The 23,040-nt window shown below is 40.7% G+C and overlaps 1 protein-coding gene across 3 annotated transcripts in view; it reads right to left on the minus strand.

Moving 5' to 3' along the window:
- NRXN3 (neurexin 3) overlaps positions 1-23,040 on the minus strand; it is a 621,447-nt gene that overhangs the window by 64,126 nt on the left and 534,281 nt on the right. For 2 of the 3 annotated variants that reach the window (XM_040225989.1, XM_040225988.1), the window contains exon 6: positions 1,876-1,954. In XM_040225989.1, coding sequence (XP_040081923.1) covers positions 1,876-1,954 — 79 coding nt within the window. Of the gene's footprint in view, positions 1-1,866; positions 1,955-23,040 lie in introns of all 3 variants that reach the window. The other variant, XM_040225990.1, reaches the window with a different exon arrangement.

A 23,040-nucleotide genomic window follows, 5' to 3' on the forward strand; every position in this document is an offset into this window, starting at 1 on the left:
GATGATTCAGAATGATCAAGTCTAGATTTTATAATCTAAAGATCTGATAAACATTGTTGCATATATATAGATATCACTGCTATGAAAGCAAGAAAACCAGATAAAGGGTAAATAGGGAATCCAAATTAAAGTCTAAGTATCTTAAATTATCGGCCCCAATCAATTAATTTAACATACGTCTTGGAGATCATACCATATTCATAGCTAAATTCTTAGTATCTTACACATACCTGACATACACCAGGGACCCTCAAAAAATATTTGTTGAACTGAATTCTGTGGGAGAGGTAGTTTAGATAGTAAAGCTCTATATTCTATTTTCCAACAGCTCATTTGTGAAAACCCTTAGAAGAGGAAGGATTCAAATCTGGAGATGCACTGTATCCTGCCTGAGGGCTCAGAAATATTTATTAAATGAATGAATGAAAATCTGTTCTGGTATGGATTGGATACCTCCTCCCTTTAGAGTTAAAACCTCACTTAATACCATATTATGACTCAAAGTCTGAAAAAAGAAAAACTGACTAACCAGGTCATACTTACTTTCCTCCCACATAACTGAACTTCCAAAGAAACAGAACACACACCAGTAAGAAAAGGCCCTACATATCACTGCTTTGTCCCTATGCTAAGAACAGAAACCCAGAGAACTTCCTGGATCCAAAGCCACTTGCAAGACACTAAGCAGTCAGGTTTCTACAAAATTTGTAAATCATTTTAGGGTAACAAATGAAAGATTTTACTTTTGTTATACTAATATTTTTTCATGAATCTTAAATTTCTCTAGAATTAACAAAAAAAATGCTTAACGGTTCTCCTTTTCTTTTAAAGAAAAGGAAAATAAAAATAAAGCAACTCAAACAATCAACTAGAAAATTCTATTTATTTCTCTTAGCCTTTGAAGAAATAAGATCTTAATCCAACTCCAGCTTTGAAATGCTATTAAACATACACAGAAATTCGATGATATCTGTTCTCTATTATATATATAAATGTAAATTTTTAACTTATAGCAAGTCTCAAAACAGACGACTTGGGAAAGTTGATAGGAAATAGTTAGGGACTGCAGTTGCCTGCTGGACATTATATTGTATATAGCTCACTATAAAGAAAGACCATAAAACATTGAAATGTATCTGGGTGCAAATGGGGAACACACTGAAGCTGCTAATTGCCAAAGTCCTCTCAACTTCAGCACAGTAGATACATTTTGAAGCATCACAGCCGTTGACATGGCATGGTTCTGTACTAATTTTGTATTTACTATGCTATACTGTTGCACAAATTCTCTTAACACACAATGAACAAAATTAGTATAAATATAATACCATGTTAACTGCTGTTGAAATCCCATGGAAAAAAAAATTTTTTTTTTTTTTGGTTGTTTTTTGGTTTTGTTTTGTTTGCCACTTAAGAGTCAGAACAGTTCATGAGGATTAAATGACTTTGGTGGCTCCACTTTGGCTTTATGTTTTTTGTTGTTGTTGTTTTTGATGTCAGTCCAATATAGAAGTCTTCTGCCCTTACCCTCTGTCAATTTCATAGCTGCCACTGGCTGCTACACATTTCCTGTTTCTTCTGGTGGTTAATCTGGGTATCTAACTGCTCAATGTTATGTCCTATTGAGTTTTCTTTAGCTAGTCAAGGAACTGACTTTAAATTTCCCCGGGGTCTTACGGCTCCTTCCATGGGATTTGATGCTTTCGACTATACAGTGATATTTATATATGTATTTGTATACATATATAGATATAGGAAATACACACACAAACACACTATAATATATATAAAACACATGTATATTCACATATATGTATGTATTGTTTTTTGCAAATGAAAAAATAAAGCAAGCAAAACAAGACTGACCTAACCTACCTGTACTCGGCTCACATTCAACGAAGTCTTCGTCATCGCTTGAACATTCAGCAGATGAAACGAGGTCATCTGATGTTGGCTGTGCATGTCAAAGAAAAAATAATGAGATGGGGGAAGAGAGAGAGACAAGGAAACCGATGAACAAAAGCACCAAAGACTTATCATTGTGTCCTGCCTCCATCATCGTTACTGTCTCTCGTCTCTAAAGAGGGCATGTTGTAGGGTAGAGAATTTTAACTTGTGTAGCTGTGGATGGCTCTGGGTCCAGACACTCTGGGTGGGTCTCATGGGAAGCTGAGTAACCCAAGGTGGTTCCAGAAGGCTCAAGCCTATCCCATCCCTGTAGATCACATTTGCAGCCTGACTCTATCCTGACTTTAATTTCAATTTTGAGAATCAGAAGGGCAGGAGAAGGGCTATTGCAGATGGTGGCGATACAAGAGAGCAAGCCAACACAGAAACGCTTGGCAGCATGGAGAGAGTTTCAGTGCATATGGTGTGCGGTCTCAAGTGTATGATTTGGTGGTCGCCAATCTATAGGCTGGTGTAATTAATGAATGCCGTGGAAGGCAGTCTGTTCAGGGATAGCATAATGACTTCTCTCGCCATCAGCAATTTCTTCGTGTAATTGCCGCAATTAGCTGAATTAGTAATGTGGACCAGCAGACAGACACTACAAGACAGCCTCTGGACACAGGTAAGGCTGTATCTGAAGAGAGCACAAAATTTCTGATTGTAACAGTGGTAATTCAATTTTCGATAATTTTTTTTTTCTATAGAATCCTGCAGAAATTACCCAAAGACAGAGAAACTGCTGCTGCAAGAAATATAAAGGACTATGGGCATGGTCAGTGAGAAGGGCCCTTGCTAGACAGTAAATAAGAAGACTACTTTCTGTACCTGGTATATACTACGCACACGATAAATACTCTTTAAATCAACCCATCAGTCATTAATCTACAGCTCTTGTCTAAAAACCAAACTTTTGTGCATGAGTATTCAAAATATAGCACTTGTTCAACAAATGCTCATTGCTTTCTACTTCTTGATGTTCATAGTATTAAGTGACTTGCTAGTCTTATTATTCCTAAGGCACTGAAGTCTCAAGCCATATTCAAGAGGAAAAGCAATTACAAGTCAGATGCTCTGCTAGACACATATACAGGCTTACTAGTTATAGTTATTACTAATTAATTAGACACAATTCTCACACTGAGCCTTCGGGACAGGGATAATTATTATACTTTTAAAGAGAACTGAAGTTCAGAGAGGTTAAGTGAGTTGCTAAAAGACTCACAGCTGGTAAAACACATAGTGAAGATCTGAACACATACATCTTCTTTAAAACTGGCATTTGTAGCTCCTGTAGGCTTCTTGCGTCCCCTTCTTACAGGATGCTATGGACCGAACTGTGTCCTCTCCCAAATTCGTATGTTGAAGTTCTAACCCCCTTGTACCTCAGAATGTGACTGGTATTTGGAGATGGGGTCTTTAAAGAGGTAATGAAGTTAAAAGGAGGTCATTTGGGTAAGTAAATCCAACATGACTGCTCTCCTTACAAAAAGAAGAGATTGTGACACAAACATACACACACACACACACACACACACAGAGGGGAGACCACGGGAAGGCACAGGGGAAAGAAGACAGGAGGAGAGGCCTCAGAAGAAACTGGACCCCTGACAGCTCGACTTCAGAATGCCGGCTTCTAGAGCTGTGAGAAAATAAATCCCTCTGGTTTAAGCCACTCTGTCTGTGGTCCTTTGTTATGGCAGCCCTAGAAAATGAATACGCATGACAACCCATATGCTTAGTGTTTTCAGACAATGTCCCTCTTGAAATAGACATAGGAGGCATAGAATTGCTGAACACAGCAAAGCACAGTAGAAAAACCACATTAGGTAATTGATTTCACTTAATTGACAGCGGCAGAGAGGTGCCTTAAACCACGTTCTTGATCTTTATTCTACACTTGTCAAGGAGATACTTCAACCCCTGCTCTCCTCCTTATAGTTAATAGAAAAAGGTTTTGCAAACATTCTATTTTTATTTTCAATTAGACACTAGCGACATGTGCATTTCACTTCCAGCAACTGATGCTGGCATTTGTATCCTGTAGTATCACTCTTCGTGTCAGAGAGATCATAAGCTCACTCTCTGGAGTTTCTGGCTGTGATAGGGCCAGTATAGGTCCCTTTCCCGTCATTTAGGGAAGGAGGTGGTAAGAGAATAAATATTAACTGTGCAGATGCAAAGGTAGATATAAGGGAAAGGCCACATTTCTCCCGGCAATCCTGATTGCAGCTCGTGATTCATCCAGCCTGGCATTTTGCATGATGTACCCTGCATATACGTTAAAGAAGCAGGGTGACAATATACCATCTTGATGGACCCATTTACCAGTTTTGAACCAGATTGCCAGGAGGAATATCAACAACCTCAGACATGCAGATGATACCATTCTAACGGCAGAAAGCAAAGAGGAACTAAAGAGACTTGATAAGAATGAAAGTGAAATAGCTGGTTTAAAACTCAACATTCAAAAAAAGAAGAACATGGCATCCAGTCCTACCACTTCATGGCAAATAGAAGGGGAAAAAGTGGAAACAGTGACAGATTTTATTTTCTTGGGCTGCAGATTCACTGCAGTCGTGAACTTGAAAGACAGTTGCTCCTTGGAAGAATAGCGATGACAAACCCAGACAGTGTATTGAAAAGCAGAAACATCACTTTGCTGGCAAAGTACAGTCACAGCTATGGTTTTTCCAGTAGTCACATATGGATGTGAATTAGACCATAACGAAGGTTGAGCTCCAGAGAACTGATGTTTTTGAACTGTGATGTTAGAAAAGACTCTTGAGAGTCCCTGGGACTGCAAGGAGATCAAACCAGTCAATGCTAAAGGAAATCAACTCTGAATATTCATTGGAAGGACTGATGCTGAAGCTGAAGTTCCACTACTTTGGCCATCTGATGCAAAGAGCCAACTCATTGGAAAAAGACCCTGATGCTGGGAAAGATTAAAGGCAGGAAGAAAAGGGGACGACAGAGGATGAGATGGTTAGATAGCAAGCACAGATTCAATGGACATGAGTCTGAGGAAACTCTGGGAGACAGTGAAGGACAGGGAAGCCTGACGTGCTGCCGTCCATGGGGTCACAGAGTCAAACATGGCTGAGTGACTAAACAACAATGATAACACAATCACTGATAGTTCTAAGGCATGAATTTTCTATGGGGATGACACCACTCAGCAATAATTGTTGTGGGCAAAAGGGGGAGGATCTTAAATATGGAAATGGCTTGTGACCTGCCAAGGGCCCACAGTTCTTAAACAAATACACTGTATACCTGATATTAAAATTTTATGGAAAAGAGCACTTGAGGGAGAATGGCCTAAAAATCTCCTTAAGGTTGAGAATACATTTCTAACATGTAATCAATCGGAAATTAATTGTTGGTGACTTGTTTATAAGGACCTTACAGAATGGCCCATATAGGGCTTAACTAGCTTTGGTCACTGGAAATGAATGAAAACTGCTGAGTTAATGGAAATCTAGCAAATTTACCTTAAGAATTGAAGGCCAGGTAATAAAGTTTAAAAAGGCCACTGAGCAAATGTACGAAAAGAATGCAAAACTTCAAGAGAAACCAAAAAGGTGTTAACATATTAGGGGAATCTTTAACATTGTAAAAACTATCTGAATTTTTATCAGCCAAAAAACAATGCAAAGTTGTTTTTTTGTTTTTGTTTGGTTTTTAAGATAAGTACTAGGCTCTGCAGTTGAAGACTATTTCCCACTTTCCTCTTAGCCTCCTCTTAAATATGGAAATGGCTTGTGACCTGCCAAGGGCCCACAGCACTTAAACAGGCCCCCAGCCTCTTCCAATACTACAAAAATTCTCCCCTCTGTGGTCTGAGTGCCACTGGCCCCAGCCCCTACTCCCCTTCTCCATCACTACCTCCATTTCTGTGCCCACAATGGGCCCCTAACCCCCAGGGCAGGCCCCACACCTATGCTCATCCATATCCTCACTCCTCTTCTTTCAGTGAAGTGAACTGGCCATGCCCCTCTTCCCAGAGATTTTTTTTTTTTTAATATGTGTATGGATGAGAACAATGTTCCTCCCAGGCAACAGAAGGACATTTTGCCAGAAGCTCCTATGCATGGTGTCTAAGAACGAGAGACGACAGACAGTGAAGAGTGGGTCTGCCTCTAGACAGTATAGCTGGAAAATCCCAGCTCCTAAACATACAGTCTGTGAGTTGGGAGAGCCAGTTACTTCCCCTCTTCAGGCCTCAGTTACTTTTATCTCTAAACTGGGATGAATAGAGCCTTTTGTCATTACCTGGGCATGTGATTTAAAAGTAATGTTAAAAGTGAGACTCTGTTTCTGGCATATGGTACATGCTCAATAAACACTAAAACTAGCTAACTCAATCAACCTATCAACAGGAACAAGGAAACTGGTCGCTACTCCTAATTTACATAGATTTGCTATCTGCCTTTGCATTCTATCTTTACAGATTTATCCCCCATTAGAACTGCTCTTCCTTGTTGATAATTCCTGACCTCCACTAGTAATACAAACACCATTTCTGGTTGGATCAGCCATGAAGACTGAATAAAGAAAAATATACTGAAGAGCATGCCAAGAAACTAAAAGTTTATTGGAAGATGAGATCAGTTTCCAAGGGCTGTAGGTCCTGACATTCTGCAAGGGTCTTATATGAATTCAACCCTTTCTTTCTGTCTCTCAAACTTCACCATCACCATTTATGGCCATAGCCACTGAAATTCCCAAAGCAATTACAAATATCTCAACCCCTTCCTTGCCCATTGTGGAAAACAATGTTTATCTGGAGAACCTGGCATTGGATACAGCCGTGCCTGCCACAGAACACCATGCAGTTTCAGAAATGCTTGCTCTGCCAGGGGCAGCAAGCTTTGATTTGCAAAAGGCAGGATTAAGATCACTTTATTTAGGAATTAAAAAAAAAAAAAAAAAAAACTACTTCTGTCTCTGCTACCTGAAAACAACAGCAAAAATGACAAACAAAGTCTTTTGGATATACCCTTAGGATCACATCCTAAAGTAATGTCTACTTGATTCAAAATTACTCTCAGAAAACTCAAGGCTTTTAGGAGCTTTTAATAGTTCTTATCTGTACCTTTCCCCAGTTATAAGTGAATGCAGGGTCTGACTCTTATCCTTGGAAGAAAAGGCACATTTCTTTAACTATTGGTTCCCATGGGTGGTGGAGTACCTTTGACTATTGCAATATTTCACAGACTCTGGATACACCTATCACAGGTTTTTAGAATGGAACTATGGACTTTTTTCCTTAAATAAAATGCAGTAGCCCTAGGCTGTGTGTGTGTATGTGTGTGTGTGTGTGTATGTGTGTGTGTGTGAGAGAGAGAGAGAGTGTGTGTGTGTGTTGGTGAGTGTATCTGTTTTCTTACAATCACAGTCAATTTTCATTAATATTCATAATTCCTTAGAAAGAAGAGCAGTTAGTACTCTTGAGAGGAAAAAGATATTTGAACCCTCTAAAATCAGGCCTATTAATTTACTACTTAAACACTTGCTATATTCAGGCTTTGTGCTAAGCAGTTAACACATATTAATTTTCAGTACTCATAATAACCAAGGGTAGAGACATTTTAAAGACATCTGCTATTTCTAACTGCCCACCATTCACACTTCCCAAATAGCAGTATTGCCTTAGGAACTTTCTCTATTTGTGTCCTTGTGTGAGAAATGTTCATCAGGGTGCCTTGCGTGTCATCTTAACATTTTTTCTCCTCGCAATGATTGTCTGAAACTCTCATAATTCCCAATGGCTAAGCTTAAAGTGTTTACATGCTGGGGTTCCTATATGTCAAATATCAACATTATCTGTAAATCATTCAAGGAAGACTAGAAGATCCATAAGCAGTCCCTGGTCTGTTTTTCAGTGGCCGAGTGATTAGATCCACATTCAGCGATATGTAACTATATCATCAAGGTGCTTTTCCATTCATTCACTCATTCCTTCATTAATACCTGATTAATATATTTTATTGCTATATTATATATAATACATTAATACAGTATATATTAGCAGTATCATTTTTAATATATCATTTATTAATATTCATGCCATTTAATAAATATCTATTGAACACCTATGTGTCAAGCATTGTACCAGGAGGGATAAAACGATAGACAAAGCAGTTCTTTCGCCCTGGGAATTCACAGTCTCTGAAGAGCCTGTCTGGTAAACGGGTAATCCTGACAGAGCAAACTGAATGCTTTGACAAGAGTCAGCAGCAGGTACTAAGGGAGCAGATTGCAGGGGAAGAGAGAGAGCTCCTAGGCCAAGGAGGATGTGGAAATGAGCCCTCAGGGACAGGCAGCAGTGAAGCAGGGGAAAGCTGAGAGCTTTGGGGAGGAGAAGGGCATCCTAGGTGAAATCGACAGTCTTTGCAAAGGCTCAGCGACATGAAAAAGCACAGTTTATTTGTATACCCAGGAGTAGTACAGGACGACTAGAGTGAAGAGGCGTCCTAGGATGACAGGATGACAGCTCCCTGAGTTATCGCGCTGTTCTTGCAAACTTGGATAATAAGTGTGAATTTAATATCCTGCCCTCCCAGACTCCTCTCCTTCTTCCCCTCCCCATACCTCACCGGTGTCATCCGTCACATTTCCTTAGGGAGCGGATACACGTGGTTTCAGAACACAGGTCTGAGTCTGCACCCCCACCCCCACCACTATGCAGATGAAGGACCTTTACTCACCTTCTCAAGGGGAGGAAAATATACTTCTGTCCCAATATATTAGCCAAGTCCTATATTAAAAATAATAATTCACACTACCCAGTTTTAAAATATGTATTTCATATTTTTAATCCACATGTTGAAATTACTTGGTTTTGTATTAGGACTCATAAAACTAAAGATAGGTATTATAATAACTTTCAATAAAATATCTCTCTGGCAGGAGCCCTCTTTATTCCTTTCCTGAAAGATTTTTTATTGCATTTATATTCGCGCCCCCCCCGCCCCACCAATGTTTATTGAAATTACCTTAGAATAAACTGGGACAGAAGAAAGCTCAAAACTCTGTCCACCCAAGTAGATTTATAGGTATATTTACTTTCAATTCCCTCAGTTTCACAAGCCTGGCTTTTCATTTTCCACCAATGAGTTATTGTTTCTATAATCACCAGCTTCTAATTATTTACTCTGAAAGGCTCTACCTTATCTCAGTATAAGGATGGTTCTACACTATTCTTCATTGTTACCCATTATTTGGCACTGAGAAAAATATCTGCTGCCATGGTCTGAACAGTTTAAGAGAGTTTCACTCTTCTCCCTCCTTACTGCCCAGGTACCTATTTGTGATGTCAAAATTCCAGCCTTTAGCTCTTTATCTTTTACTGAGAATAAGCTAATCATTTGGTGGTGGTGGGTGGGGGGGCGGAAATAATCATTTTTTTCCACCCAGCTCCTTGGAAGCACGGTTATTTGACCGAGATTAAATGCAAGATAAAATAAGTCCTGCCACAGAACAGCTTTATGAAATTATAAATAACGCACTCAAGAATGATGATCGCTTTTCTTCCAGTCAAAAAGGAAAAGAGAAAGGCCCATAAATATTCTGAAGTCCCACAGAAAACAGCCATACATCTCTGCAGCTGCTTCATGCTAAAAAGAATTAAATTCCTTCAGATGCTTGGTGGTTTAGTTTTCTTGTCTCCATACTTCCACTCTGAGATGGAGCTGGAGCTCAGTACCTCATATGACAGAAGGTCTCACTCTATTTAAAAAAAAAAAAAAGAATCTCTGGGATACTTTTAATTAAATAAGAACTCTAGATCAATCAATAATCTTTAATGATATTTGAAAACTTTGACCACCTCAATTTAAATGTATTTACTAAGCTATTCTCCATCAAATTGTTGCCACTGCATAGCTCAACCTTTGAGCAATGCCAGTACATACCCCTTCCCCATCACACACACAAGCTACTGGAGGACTTTAGACTGCACCAAAGGTAAAACCCTGGAACTTGGGCAAATTTGTTAGAAGTGATTATCTCATCCCTCTTTTCTTCACCATCAACCCCACCACTTCCTTCAGTTCAAACCCAATCCTAAAATAGTCCTTAAAGCATGGTAAGATTGTATGGGCATGATTACCTCTGCCTCACTTTATTTTTTAAAGAGTTTTTTGATGTGGACCATTTGTGAAGTCTTTGTTGAATAGGTTACAATATTGGTTCTGTTTAATGTTTTGGTTTTTTTGGCCAGGAGGCATGTGGGATCTTATTTCCCTGAACAGGGATCAAACACACACCCTCTGCACTGGAAGGCAAAGTCTCAACCACTGGACCCCCAGAGAAGTCCCTATATCCTCACTTTATTCTTAACATCCTTTTTATAGTCATCTTCAAAAGAAGCAACCAATACCATTATGAGAAACCGAAATACAGCATTTGAACTTGTCATCAGTCAGCTCAGTTCAGTCGCTCAGTCGTGTCCGACTCTGCGACTCCATGAATCGCAGCACGCCAGGCCTTCCTGTCCATCACCAACTCCCGGAGTTCACTCAGACTCACGTCCATCGAGTCCGTGATGCCATCCAGCCATCTCATCCTCTCTTGTCCCCTTCTCCTCCTGCCCCCAATCCCTCCCAGCATCAGAGTCTTTTCCAATGAGTCAAGTCTTCACATGAGGTGGCCAAAGTACTGGAGTTTCAGCTTTAGCATCATTCCTTCCAAAGAAATCCCAGGGCTCATCTCCTTCAGAATGGATTGGTTGGGTCTCCTTGCATACTCAAGTGTAAAAGACAGGGGCATGTCATGAGGCAGGTTCAGAAAAATGAAAACAAAAGGACAAAGTTCAGCCTGGAGAGGACACTTTCTGAATAACCCTTGAGCCCCACCTCTGTGTAGGTATCTTTATTGGAACCACACTGAGTTTTCTTTTATTTTTTTCAAACTTTAAATTTTTTCTTTTGTCTTGGGGTATAGCTGCTTAACAGTGTTGTGATAGTTTCAGGTGAACAACAAAGGGTCTCAGGGATACACAAACATGCATCCATTCTCCCCCAAACCTCCCTACCATCCAGGCTGGCACATAACCTTGAGCAGAGTTCTCTGTGCCATACAATAGGTCCTTGTTGGTTATCCATTTTACATATAACGGGAACAACACTAAATTTTTTAAAAGTCTTCTGGAGTTCATGTCATTGTGGTTTTTCAAGATATTACTTTCTTTTCTCTATCTGGAGATAACCCCTTGCCAAGTAAGATACGACTACACACATATTTTACTTGCCTCATATTTCCTTAGAATGAGAAGGTTTTAAGAGAATTGCCCTGGGCTACAGACATTGAATTCAGCATGACCAAATTAGTTAATTAAAACTAAGCTCTGTCAGAAAACTGAATATAAAAAAATAGAAGCAAGCAACAAACCAACAAAACCCTCAGTTTTCTGGCTATTCGATTTTATAGATGTATGTATTTGCTCATTCAATCAGTCTTCCCTCAGCAAACATTGACCCACAGCCTATCATGTGCCAGTCACTGTGCTGAGGGGCTAGACTGAGCCAGTCTCTGTCCTCGTGGAGTTTACAAACTGCAAGGACGGGAGCCAGGCCCAGCGAGAACACACTGAGCGATGCTAAACCATCAACTATAACACAAACCTGGAAATTAATATGAGACTCATCAATGGCATTTACTGCAAAACATTTATTAGTTATTCATTATCATTAAAGATGGTAGATTGTATAGGAATCCAAGCCAAGGTATCACCAGCTTCCCTTTAAACTCTGCCCACTGTCAATAGCCTCCACATTGCTCCTTCCCCCTGCCCCACTCCACACACATATTGGAGCAGAATAAAGAATGACATGATTTATAATAAATTGTTCTAATGAATTAACCTTTAAGGAAATCCCTTTGTAGACTCAAGATTTAATTAACAGTATAAAAAAACCAAGCTAAGCTCAGCCAAACATTGTGCCAAAGATTGGAGTCCTTTATTTCTATCCTTGAAGTCCTGTAGGATTATATAAATAAATGTGATGTAATATCTTTTTTTTTTCCTTTTTTTTTTCCTTTTTCTTTTCAGTTTTAAGATTTTTCTTCCATCTGCTCAAAAAAAGGGTGGATCAAGAGAGAGGAGAGGGAGGAGGGAGAAGAGAGTGGGTAAAGGGGGATTAATCTATCTGTTGTTCAAGGCAGCCTGACAGGGGGAAGAGGAGTATTGAACCACAGAAGATTAACCAAACTTCAATGTACCTTCCCCAAAGCAGGAGGAATGTAATGCTACGTGGTGTTTCACTGATAAGCAAATCCCTCTAAATCCTTTCAATTTATTTCTTGGCCCAGAGAAATTACATATTATTTAGAAGGCAGGGGAAAAAAAAAAAAAAAAACCACACCTACCCAACCAGACACATCTTCAGGAATCTAGATCAAGAGCCTATTGATTATGTACATACAAAGGTCTGGCTTTAATGGATGCTTTTCTTATTGGTGCAGCCCTCTCCAGGACTGCTAATCAGAAAGGCTTGGCTGTGTTCCTCTGTAAACTCTTCCGGCTTTCACCACAAACCTTGTTTGGAGTACGGAGGGTCTAACCATGACAAAGGAATGCCAACAACTGGAGCTCAAGCTCCAAAGACCTAGGGCTTCCCTGCTGGCTCAGATGGTAAAGAATCTGCCTGCAATGCAGGAGACCTGAGTTTGATCCTTGGGTTGGGAAGATCCCCTGGAGAAGAGAATGGCTACACATGCCAGTATTCTTGCCTGGAGAATTCCATGGACAGAAGAGCCTGAGGGGGGTTGCAAAGAGTCAGACACGACTGAGAGACTTTCACTTTCCAATGACCTAACCTATGTTTCCTGCTTGCTCATCTTATTCCCTTGCCTTTCTCTCTCTCTCTTTTTTTTTTTTTTTGAGTTGGAGATTAATTTCTAAGCTGAGGTCTTTATCCTAATGATAATACCAAAATCAAGCATCTGTTTTTAGAGGGTGAGGGACCAAGGCCAAATATTAACATGACCCACAGTGACATAGGCACTCAGTCAATGGATGTTGAAATTCTGAATAGTCTGGGTTCTGGAGAGCATCACTGTGTTTTGATGGTATGAGTCATTTATCCATGTTTATTCTTTCTTGCTCTACAATTCAGGAAGAAGGAATGGGTTTTGGGGGAAAAAACAAGGAAAAGTAAAGTCATATTTCTTTGTGAACTCATCTTCCTCTTGGCCCTCTTTTTCGTTGCTTAACCTTATCACTGAACACAGGAGACGTGACCCTTCTGGCAGGTTGAGAGCACAGCTTAGAAGACTTAATAAGCCCTAACATTAAAGGATAGCAAGGAGACACAGAACAAAGCCAGTCTTAGATTTTGGTCAGCAAGTCTGAAAAAAGACATAACATAGCCATTCAGTCCAGAGCAAGCAGCAGTGGCTCGCCGTTTTCAGTCTTACTATGAACTGAGGCATGCCAGCTAAGCAGAAGAGAAAGGAACGAGGCAACAGCCAAATGCTGGGGACCAAACATAACCAGGCCTGAGACCTATGTAGTCACATAGGGGTCTGTGCTTGCAAGGACTTTGTGTTTGGTTTAATGCTCTGCTTTCACCATCTTGAAATCCTGAACCACTTTATTCTTGAATTTGTGTTTCATAAGTTCAACAGGAGAAGGGAGCATGTACACAAGCAGATGGGATGCATATGTGGGTCCACCCCTGTGCCAGCCACCCCATCTACACAGACAGCCTCTGACACAAGCACAAGAGTCTGTGGACCCCTCCTGGGTGGGACTAAAATGAATCCAACATTTTTATTGAATTCATCCCTTAATATTTCTTCCTTCTTTCTTACTTTACACTGGTTCCTGTGGATTTCACAGCTGCCCCTGAGAACAATTCTGCAAAATGTTTTCGAACAGGCCAAAGAGGTCTGAGGTGGTTTTCAGAAATTCAAATGATAACAAATAGTTTATGCTGCTGGATCACTTGTGCCTTTACTCCTGGCCTCATGACTGTGGGGTGGTTAAGACTAGCCTGATTCTCTCCACAGTACTTTGGGAGAAAGGACTCTTGCTAGGATGGCTCCTGTACTGGGACAGCTCCTACCCTGGGCCGGCTCCTCTACGGTCCTTGCTTCCTGCCTCTCCTCTCCTCCAGATCTTTCTAGACCAGTGTTTAATAACATTCCGAATAATATCCCATTGTAAGTCCCATGCCTTGGTTATTCCCATTTCTTCCCAATTCTGAGAAGAGTTTCAATGCAACCATCTGAAAATAGAACCATGTTAGCACAATTTTTGGAAAGTTTTTACCTCTTTGAACATAGACAGAGGCAGTGGTGGGTTTCAAAACCAGAACCGAGAATGGATCAGACAGAACCGGGGAATTCTGCTCGCACCGCCTGAGGCGGACTTCCCTCTGAGATCCTGGGGAGATGGCCGGTCCTAGGAAGAGTGCGCTGCCCTTCCAACCTGGCCCTCTCAGAAGAGAAAATCAGTAAGTCCTGACTCTGCTGAGTCAGTGGCATCTGTAAAAACTGTGTCAGAAGAATATTTTTAATTTACACTTGGCCTCTTTGAAAGAAATCAATATGTCATTTGACAGGATGTCTTTTTTATCCAAGCATCTTTATTTAGCTTTTCTGTAGGTTTTCCCCCCTTAGTCTTCTAGGGAGCAAAGGAAAAAGTGTTTTGTCTGTATTTGTATTGATTCAATCACTTCGAGCAGAAAATAAACGGCAAAATACAGCAGAGTAGCTTTAATGACAATCTTTTAGGGATCAAGATCTCTAAGCAACACAGCTTCTGATTCTAGGTGATTGGAAATAAACAGAAATCAATAGAACAGGATTACTGGACAATAAACAAGAGAATCCACATTTATAATTTAAGAAGCTTCTTTTCATGCATTCATTACTGAAGGAGGCACTTGAGCCCTATTCTATTTTTGCAGCAGCATAGATTTCCTCCTAGCATGGCATCTTTTCACTTCCTTCTCTCTCTCTCTCTTTTTTTTTGAAAGTTACTGAAAAACAGCTTCTTTAACATTTTTCCAGAAGCTCCTACTTTCCTAAGGCTGCTCAGAGGAACAAAAACACAAAAGGAACTCTTAGCATACTAGACCAGGGTTGGTTTCTCAAACACTTTCCATTCCAGACCCCTATATATCCAGAAAAGTGCCTGGTGAGGAGGAGGCCACTAGGGGCTCTTGGTGGGAGAGGGCTGAGGGAACACAATCCCTGCCCTCAAAGTATTTTACCGTGTATCGTCAAAGACAAGTATTGGAGACATAATCAATACCTGTTCCACTTTTCCTCCGTTCCAGGGCTAGCAGCAATGTCACCAGCCTAAGCAAGCCTCCTTTGCAACTAGTGGTGGCCATATGGCATTGATCAGGACAAAGTGAGGATAAAGCAAGTCTTTGAGGAGTTCAGGAAATGCTTATTCTTATTCCTAATAAAAGAGAATGACTTTCACATGTACACCCATGGCTGATTCATGTCAATGTCTGGCAAAAACCATTACAATATTGTAAAGTAATTAGCCTCCAATTAAAGTAAATAAATTAAATTAAAAAAAAAAAAAAGATGGTGACTTGGCTAGGCCAACTGCTTTCCCCTCTTCCTTGAGTTTGGATGGGATGTTTGGAGCTGCAGCAGCCATGAGGTGGCAAGCACAAGAGACAGGAGAAGGAACAGAGGAACTGACTCATATATTGTCAGATCTGTGATATGAGTCCAAACAAGCAGTTTTCCACCTTCTAGACTCCAGAATTCTGGTTAAGTGAGAAAATTTATCTCCTCTTCAGTCACTTCAGGTTAAATGTTTGTTTTCATTGTAGCTGTTTAGTTGCTAAGTTGTGTCCAAGTCTTTTGTGACCCTATGGACTGTAGCCTGCCGGGCTCTCTGTCCATGGGATTTCCCAGGCAAGAAAATTGGACTGGGTTGCCATTTCCTTCTCCAGGGGATCTTCCCCACCCAGCGATCAAACCCACTGGCAAGCAGGTTCTTTACCACTAAGCCACCAGGGAAGCCCTAACTAGAGGCTGAACACAATCGTAACAGAGAGAGCAAACCACAGAGAACAGATAGCCAGAGATGGAGATGACGCAGAGCACCCTGTGAGGGGGTCTCTGCTTCTGCTCCCTGGTGGCTCAGCTGGTAAAGAACCCGCCTGCAAGGTGAGAGACCTGGGTTCCATCCCTGGGGTGGGAAGATCCCATGGAGGAGGGCACGGCAACCCACTCCAGTATTCTTGCCTGGAGAACCCCCATGGACAGAGGAGCCCTGGCAGGCTACAGTCCCTGGGGTTGCAGAGTTGGACACGACTGAGCGACTAAGCAACAACTCACCGGTGCGGGGCGGGGGTGGGGGGGCATTTTAATAATATCCAGGATCGGAACCTGGAAATTGCCATAGTAATTACAGTACTCTTCAATATGCCAATTCTGTGGTCTGATGAGATTCCAAAAGGGATTCAAAAGAGGAGAGCTCATTCTAATGTTGGGTAAGGAGAGAGAAACATTTTACCTTAGCAATATTTTCAATTGAAAATCTTGTGAGTATCTGCAATCAACATATCCCAGACTGAACTGATCAGTTCCTCCCACGTCTGCCTTTCTTGCCTCTGATTTTCGTGTCATTGCTTTCCAGGAAGGAGCCCAAACCCTCAGACTCATCTTTGAGTCTTCCCTGCTCAGCATGACACCTCCAGGCACCATGTCCAGGAAAGCCCATCTCTAATATTTTAAATGTCACACTGCTTTTCATTCCTACTGGCTTGGCTGCTTACCTGGATGAATCTTGAGATTCTTTAACCAGACCCCCTGCCCCTTGTCTCTTCAACAAACCCTCCAAAGTGTCACTAGATTAAAAACAAGGCTTTCAACATGCCACTCTCCTGGTCCAAATCTATCCCACCGCTTATCAAATAAAGTCTAAACTTAATTATCTTTTTCATTCAAGATCCTCCACCTCTGGGCCCCAAAGTAACTCTGTAGCACTGTATTTGCTACCATCTGTCCCATGAGTACTTCTACATTCTGACTATTAAATAAATGTTTGCCAGGCCTTAAACAAGTCTGATAAGTTCCTGACAATGTTCTGGCTTCTATCACTGCTTCCCCAGCTCTATTTGCATTTCATTCCACTTAAAGCTGGTAAACTTCTATATAACCTTCTTTAGAGCCCAGCCCAAATTCATTTTGCATGCAGCTTTGCCCTGATCCTATGGCTGAAAAATAAAATACTCTAGCATGATAACTCAGTACTTTCTTAAAATCTCACTGAACATATTTATTACATTCTGACTTATTAATGCATATCTGGTTTACATTCCCTTCTGCTTAATTGCTACTTGAGAGAAGGAAGGGGTGTCATCTATAACCAGCTATAATATCAGGAAAGAGTATCGTGTTTGGGGTCTGAAAGAATCAGTTCGGCCCCTGGGGAGAGAGGCCAGGATGACTATAAAGGGCTCTGCCTTCCAGTTTCCTCTTCTGTAAATCTGAGAGGACATCTACCTCATGCTATTATTATGTGGCTTGAAATAGGTATCAGTGACTCAGAGATGTTACTACTTTGTGATGTGCTGTTAATATTGTGATATTATTTATTATTAGTTTGAAATCACCCACAGGACTCTTACCGCACTGGACTGGAGCTTAGGTGCATAATAGATCTTTCAATGAAAAGGAGATACTCAGGGAATGTCTGCTGACTTAAACAGAATTGGGCAAGCCAAGAGTCAGGTTTGAAGAGTGGAAGAGGGATGGAGAGGCGGTCTGTTCCCCATCCTTGTCAGATTATCATTAATTCTCACCTTTGGAGGTGTCAGAGACAGCAATACCTTTCTAAGTTGTTCCTCAAGAACAGGAGTTTCTCTGGAAGACTATATTGGCTTTCAAGATACAAAGTATTCCTTTGGTCCAAACAAGACCCTAAAGAACCCATCTTGCCATTCTACAACCACGTACCAAGGAGTCAATTCCTTATTTGTAGGACTGTAGGCTTAAAGTAAGTCAAATATCATGTAGCATTCTGGAAATTGGGACAACTTAAAATTTTAATAGACTAGTTTTTGCAAAAAGTCCAGTAAGTGTCCCTCAAAGAGATTTGGGTCTTGCTTCTCATCATTCCAAATCGGCTTGAGTGAGCAGAGCCCAGGAAAAACCAACCTAGGGCTCTTTGGCCACACGAGTCCTGTTGTCACTTAAACGTTTCAGTAGAATTCTTTATATAAAAGAAAGAGGAAGTGCAATCGCTCTGAATAAATGCCCTCTAAAATGACTGCAGCAATTACGCTGTTTGTAAGTACCTCTGAGTCCATTAAGATAAACATCTATCTTTGAATATTCACATTAATGCACCAGACTGTTCTTTCTTAGATAAATCTTCCTTGAACACTGCACCGTTAACACAGTTTACCCTCCAACGCACACATTAATGCATGCAGGGGGAGACCATTGATATGGTCCTAGTCACAGAGCACACATTAACACACAAGGCAGTCTCTAAACATCGTTAAATGCAGAATAAATACACTTCAGGTTTTAAACATCTTCATAGGCGGTATAGCCAGGAAAACACTGGGCAAGACTCTTTCCCACATAAGTTATATCTTACAGGAAAAGGCAATAAATGCTTGCATTTAAAATAGTTTTAATAGGCTTCCAATTGTTCATCACCTAGAGGTCCAAATGGAATCTAATTCCCTAGTTACTCCTCAGTGAAACAAGTTTATCTCTATACTTATCATAGGCTATATCTATGGCTCTAGCTGTATTTTAAGCTTGGGTAGCAATTCTATTACTTTTGCAGCTATACTGGGAAAATGCTCAAGGATCCCCAGTCCTTATTCAGAGCACGAGATTGTTCTCCGCAGAAGTGAATGGGAGACACAACTCCACAAACAGTATGTGGCTTTAACTGTCTCCTGTAGGTGCCGCACTGGTTGTAATAATATCAGTAGGAGTAATATTAAATTTGACATCAGTTTTTAACAATCAGTGCAGCGGGAGAACTGATTCCTCAGAACAGACAGTGGTCATAGCACTGGAGCTGGGTACTGGCAGCTTGGTCTGTTCCAGGCCTCCCTCTGCTTTGTGCTGTGGGCAGAGGAGAGTCCGCTAAGGGGCATGCAGCTGGCCTTCAGGTCACCAGGGCTCTTGGGTAGTGGCTATTGACTCAGTAGTCTCACAGTGTTTCAATCATTTTTAAGAGGTAAGTAGATTGTTCAGCAGATGATGCTAAGGACGCCAAGGGGATCCACTGAATTTATCTAGGAAGAGAGTCCTTTGAATTGAGAAAAGACACCTGAAATGATCTCAGTCCTCAAGAACCTGATCATAAGGAACGTGTCTGGGATAAATGTTAAATAATGGCAAGAAGGAAGAAAAGGGCTCTGAGGACCAGGTCATAAATGCTGATGGGAATGGCAGGGAGGAATTCATGGAGATGACGGTCTTTAGGTTTGGCTTTGAGAGGATAATAGTGGGCAAAGGTGGGAATAGACAGTCCACGTGGATGGCACAAATCAATGCCTAGAAACATGAAAGCAGAGAGGAGGGGATGGGAATAAGAGACGGATCTGGTTTGGTTGGAGCACAGGGTGAGTGTGGAGAAACTGGGTATTAAAGTTAGGGGGCTCCAGGAAAACTCACCTCTGTTTCTTGACAAATAAGTCAAAGCAAATATATACTAACAGTGCTCTGACAAAGGGGTCTTTTTACACAAAAGCTAGCACATGCTATTTGTTTAATTTCAGAAGAAATATATGTTCCAGGCATTTAAAGAAACTGCTACACTAAGCTAATTTTCACTGCTGGGGACACAGCTGACTGAGGCCTTTGCTGTATGCACTTGAGATGAATAGAAATGCTTGCTTCCACCTCTTCTTAAGAAAGGCCTCCAGGAGAAGGTGGGTGCCTTACAAAGAGTTCCTGTCTGTGGGTCAGAATCCTGCTCTCTGTTTTGAAATTCACCCTGCAAAATTCTTGACTGAATAAAATGTTTAGCCTGAGAGACAGTTAATAAAGCCCTGCAGAGATCTTTTTAGCCCCATTGCATGCAATGAAATGCCATACATCTGGAAGGGCCATGTTCGCGCCTGTGTGTGGGTCTGTATGTGTGTGAGCGCGCGCGCGTGTGTATGTGTGTTAGAATAACAGAAACATAAAAGGGACAAAGTTAGTTTCAACAGCCCAATAGATTCCCAGCTGGAACACACTTTGGAAGGGAAAGTTACATAAAAGAAACTTGGGCAGCTTTAAACACCATCTGGACCTCGCTGTGCTCATTTGAGCTTTACCTGTTTGTTTTTTTTTTTTTAAAGCAACATAACAAAAAGTACCTACAAATACAACTAGAGAAGAGATTTTCTGATTCTTTGGAGATCAGATGCTCTTGCCTTCAAACACTGCAGCACATCTCCTTCAGTCCTATTTGATACAGGGATACATTTCGCTTTTTAAAGTAGCTAAAAGAACCTTCTAAAATCCAGTCCTAATCTTTGGAAGGAAAAAAAAAAAAGATGTGCAAAAATAAACCAACTACCTTTGAAACCTAATTTAAAGAGATTTCCAAACAACGCAGTTGCTTTCTCTAGTCTTCAGAGGCAAGAGGTAAACCCACGAATCCCGGCCCCCTAGCTAAAACACGGGCATTTCCAAACCTTAATGCATCAAGCAACCGAGAAAAGGCAATAAGACTAAGGGCATAGAACAGAACCCAGGACTAAATCAACAGAGTAATAAGCAAAAGCACATCATACCTACTATTTTCTTGTTTTCATTAGTTAGAGCCAATGTGGGGAATAGTTAATATTCATCAACCAATTTATGAGTAGAAATGTTTTTGGCTCTTGCTTTGGTTCTTTCAAATAAACAAGAATCCATTTTCATATTTTATAGAAGACATTAATATATTTGAAGGCAAGAGGTTTGAGGGCTTAACTGTATCCTTTTATTAAAAGGCAGAGTAATATTTTTCTTTCAAGAGACAATTTTCATGTGAAGTTGTAATTGCCAAGACTCATGGCACCCCATCAGATCATTTTTATTTTCTTTTTGCATTAGAAAGATGATGAGGAGATTACTGAAGAGGCAAAGTCTCAAAGGTCATAGAATGAATCAAGAATTGCATCAGAATTCACACTTTTTTCTCAAGGTGGGTGCTAAAGACTTAATCAGCATATTCAATAAAATATGACTTATGAAAAAAGCTAATTCTAAACACACACATGATACTATTACAATTTTATATAATAAGATATGCAATCATACTGCTTTTAGTCACATTTTCATTAAAAAAAATTATTCAAAGCCTGTTTAAGAAACTGCATGGCATCCAGACAAAATGATTTCCTCTGAAAATTTTAGGAACTGTATTCTCTGGAAAGCATTGAAGAATAGTTTAAAATGTCTGATTTTAGATTACTGTCAAAGCAGTGAGTGATGTGAAGAACTGACTCACTGGAAAAAAACCCTGGTGCCAGGAAAGATTGAGGGCAGGAGGAGAAGAGGGTGACAAAGGGTGAGATGGTTGGTTGGAATCATTGACTCAATGGACATGAGTCAGTGCAAACTCAGAGAGATGGTGAAGGACAGGGAAGCCTGGCATGCTGCAGTCCATGGGGTTGCAAAGAGTTGAACACAAATGAACAACTGAACAACAACAAGTAAGGTTGTAGAGAATGAAGCAGTGAGATTTTGGAAATACATCCTTTCTCCCATAGTCATGACCATTTGCTCTTCAAGACACAGGAAAAGACCAGGGCTGTAAACAGATGCTGGCTCCATTGTAACATGAGCCATCTTTTCTCTTTTGTCCCTCTATTTTTAAAATCCTCATCTGATTCATATAGAAGGAATTTGAAGAATTTTAATTTCTTTTCCCACTTAATAACAGTAATAATCTTCTGGGTCCAACCCTTCCTCCTAGTTAATGATCAGCTTGCTGAAAGGCTGGGTAACAAAGACTTGCAGCCTAGTCACTAACTGCCAATTAACAGCCTCTTTATCAGTCAATGCTGTTTAAATATGACAAGACATATGCCAAGCTATCCACAGAGGGCTGGGTACCAAAATCATATCATTAAAAATACACTTCCATCAAGGCAAAGCTCTCGGGACATTCGTGCTATCACAGCACTCATTTTTCTGAAAGACAGGCAAGTGGCAATGTGTCTCCTTGTTCCAATTCTCAGCAGAGAGACCTTGACTGAAGAAGACAAATTCGCTCATCTCCGCTGTCTGTAAGAGTAAACACTGGACACCGCCCAGACACTTAAAGGGGTCACTTCAAGGAGGAACTGCCAAACAGAAATGCTGACCTGTACATGTGGCCATAGCCCTTATTTCTTTTTGGGTCATGGTAGATCTACTAGTGTGCTACTGTAGAAAAGAATAAATTTTGGGGGGAAACCCCCAAATCAGATTATATCCTATGGGCTTCTCCCCCTGGGTTTAATGGAATTCAATTTCTTTCTTTTCTATGTATTGTAATCACATGTAAGCTCTCTCTTACAGCCAGCCCTTCAGCACCCCTAGGCAATACCTTGGAAATTGCAATATTGTTGGCTACTGGTTTCCAGACAATCATTATTGATTCAGATTTTAGAGCTATCATGCAAGAGATGATGAAAATCACTGAAAGTGAAAAGTGAAAGCGAAGTCGCTCAGTCGTGTCCGACTCTTTGCGACCCCATGGACTGTAGCCCACCAGGCTCCTGCATCCATGGGATTCTCCAGGCAAGAATACCGGGAGTAGGTTGCCATTTCCTTCTCCAGGGGATCTTCCCGACCCAGGGATTGAACCTGGATTTCCCTCACTGTAGGCAGACGCTTTACCGTCTGAGCCACCAGAGAAAGTAGAAGGAGCAGTCACTACTGGATACCAAATCTGTGTCATTCATGCATGTCTTAATGCCCCCAAAGACTGCAATGTATGCTGGAATATATAAAATGATATCTATCATGGCATTCTATACACTAGCCTCATCAAAAGAGTAAAACTGTTAAATCTTCAAAGAACTGTGATAATTATACTTTTCATTTGTATAATGGATTTCATTCTCAGGATACTCTTTCTATATGATGCACAGCCCTGAAATAGCTAGTCGGAAG

The sequence above is a fragment of the Oryx dammah genome, unplaced genomic scaffold, assembly GCF_014754425.2.
Source record: "Oryx dammah isolate SB20612 unplaced genomic scaffold, SCBI_Odam_1.1 HiC_scaffold_26, whole genome shotgun sequence".
Lineage (NCBI taxonomy): Eukaryota > Metazoa > Chordata > Mammalia > Artiodactyla > Bovidae > Oryx > Oryx dammah.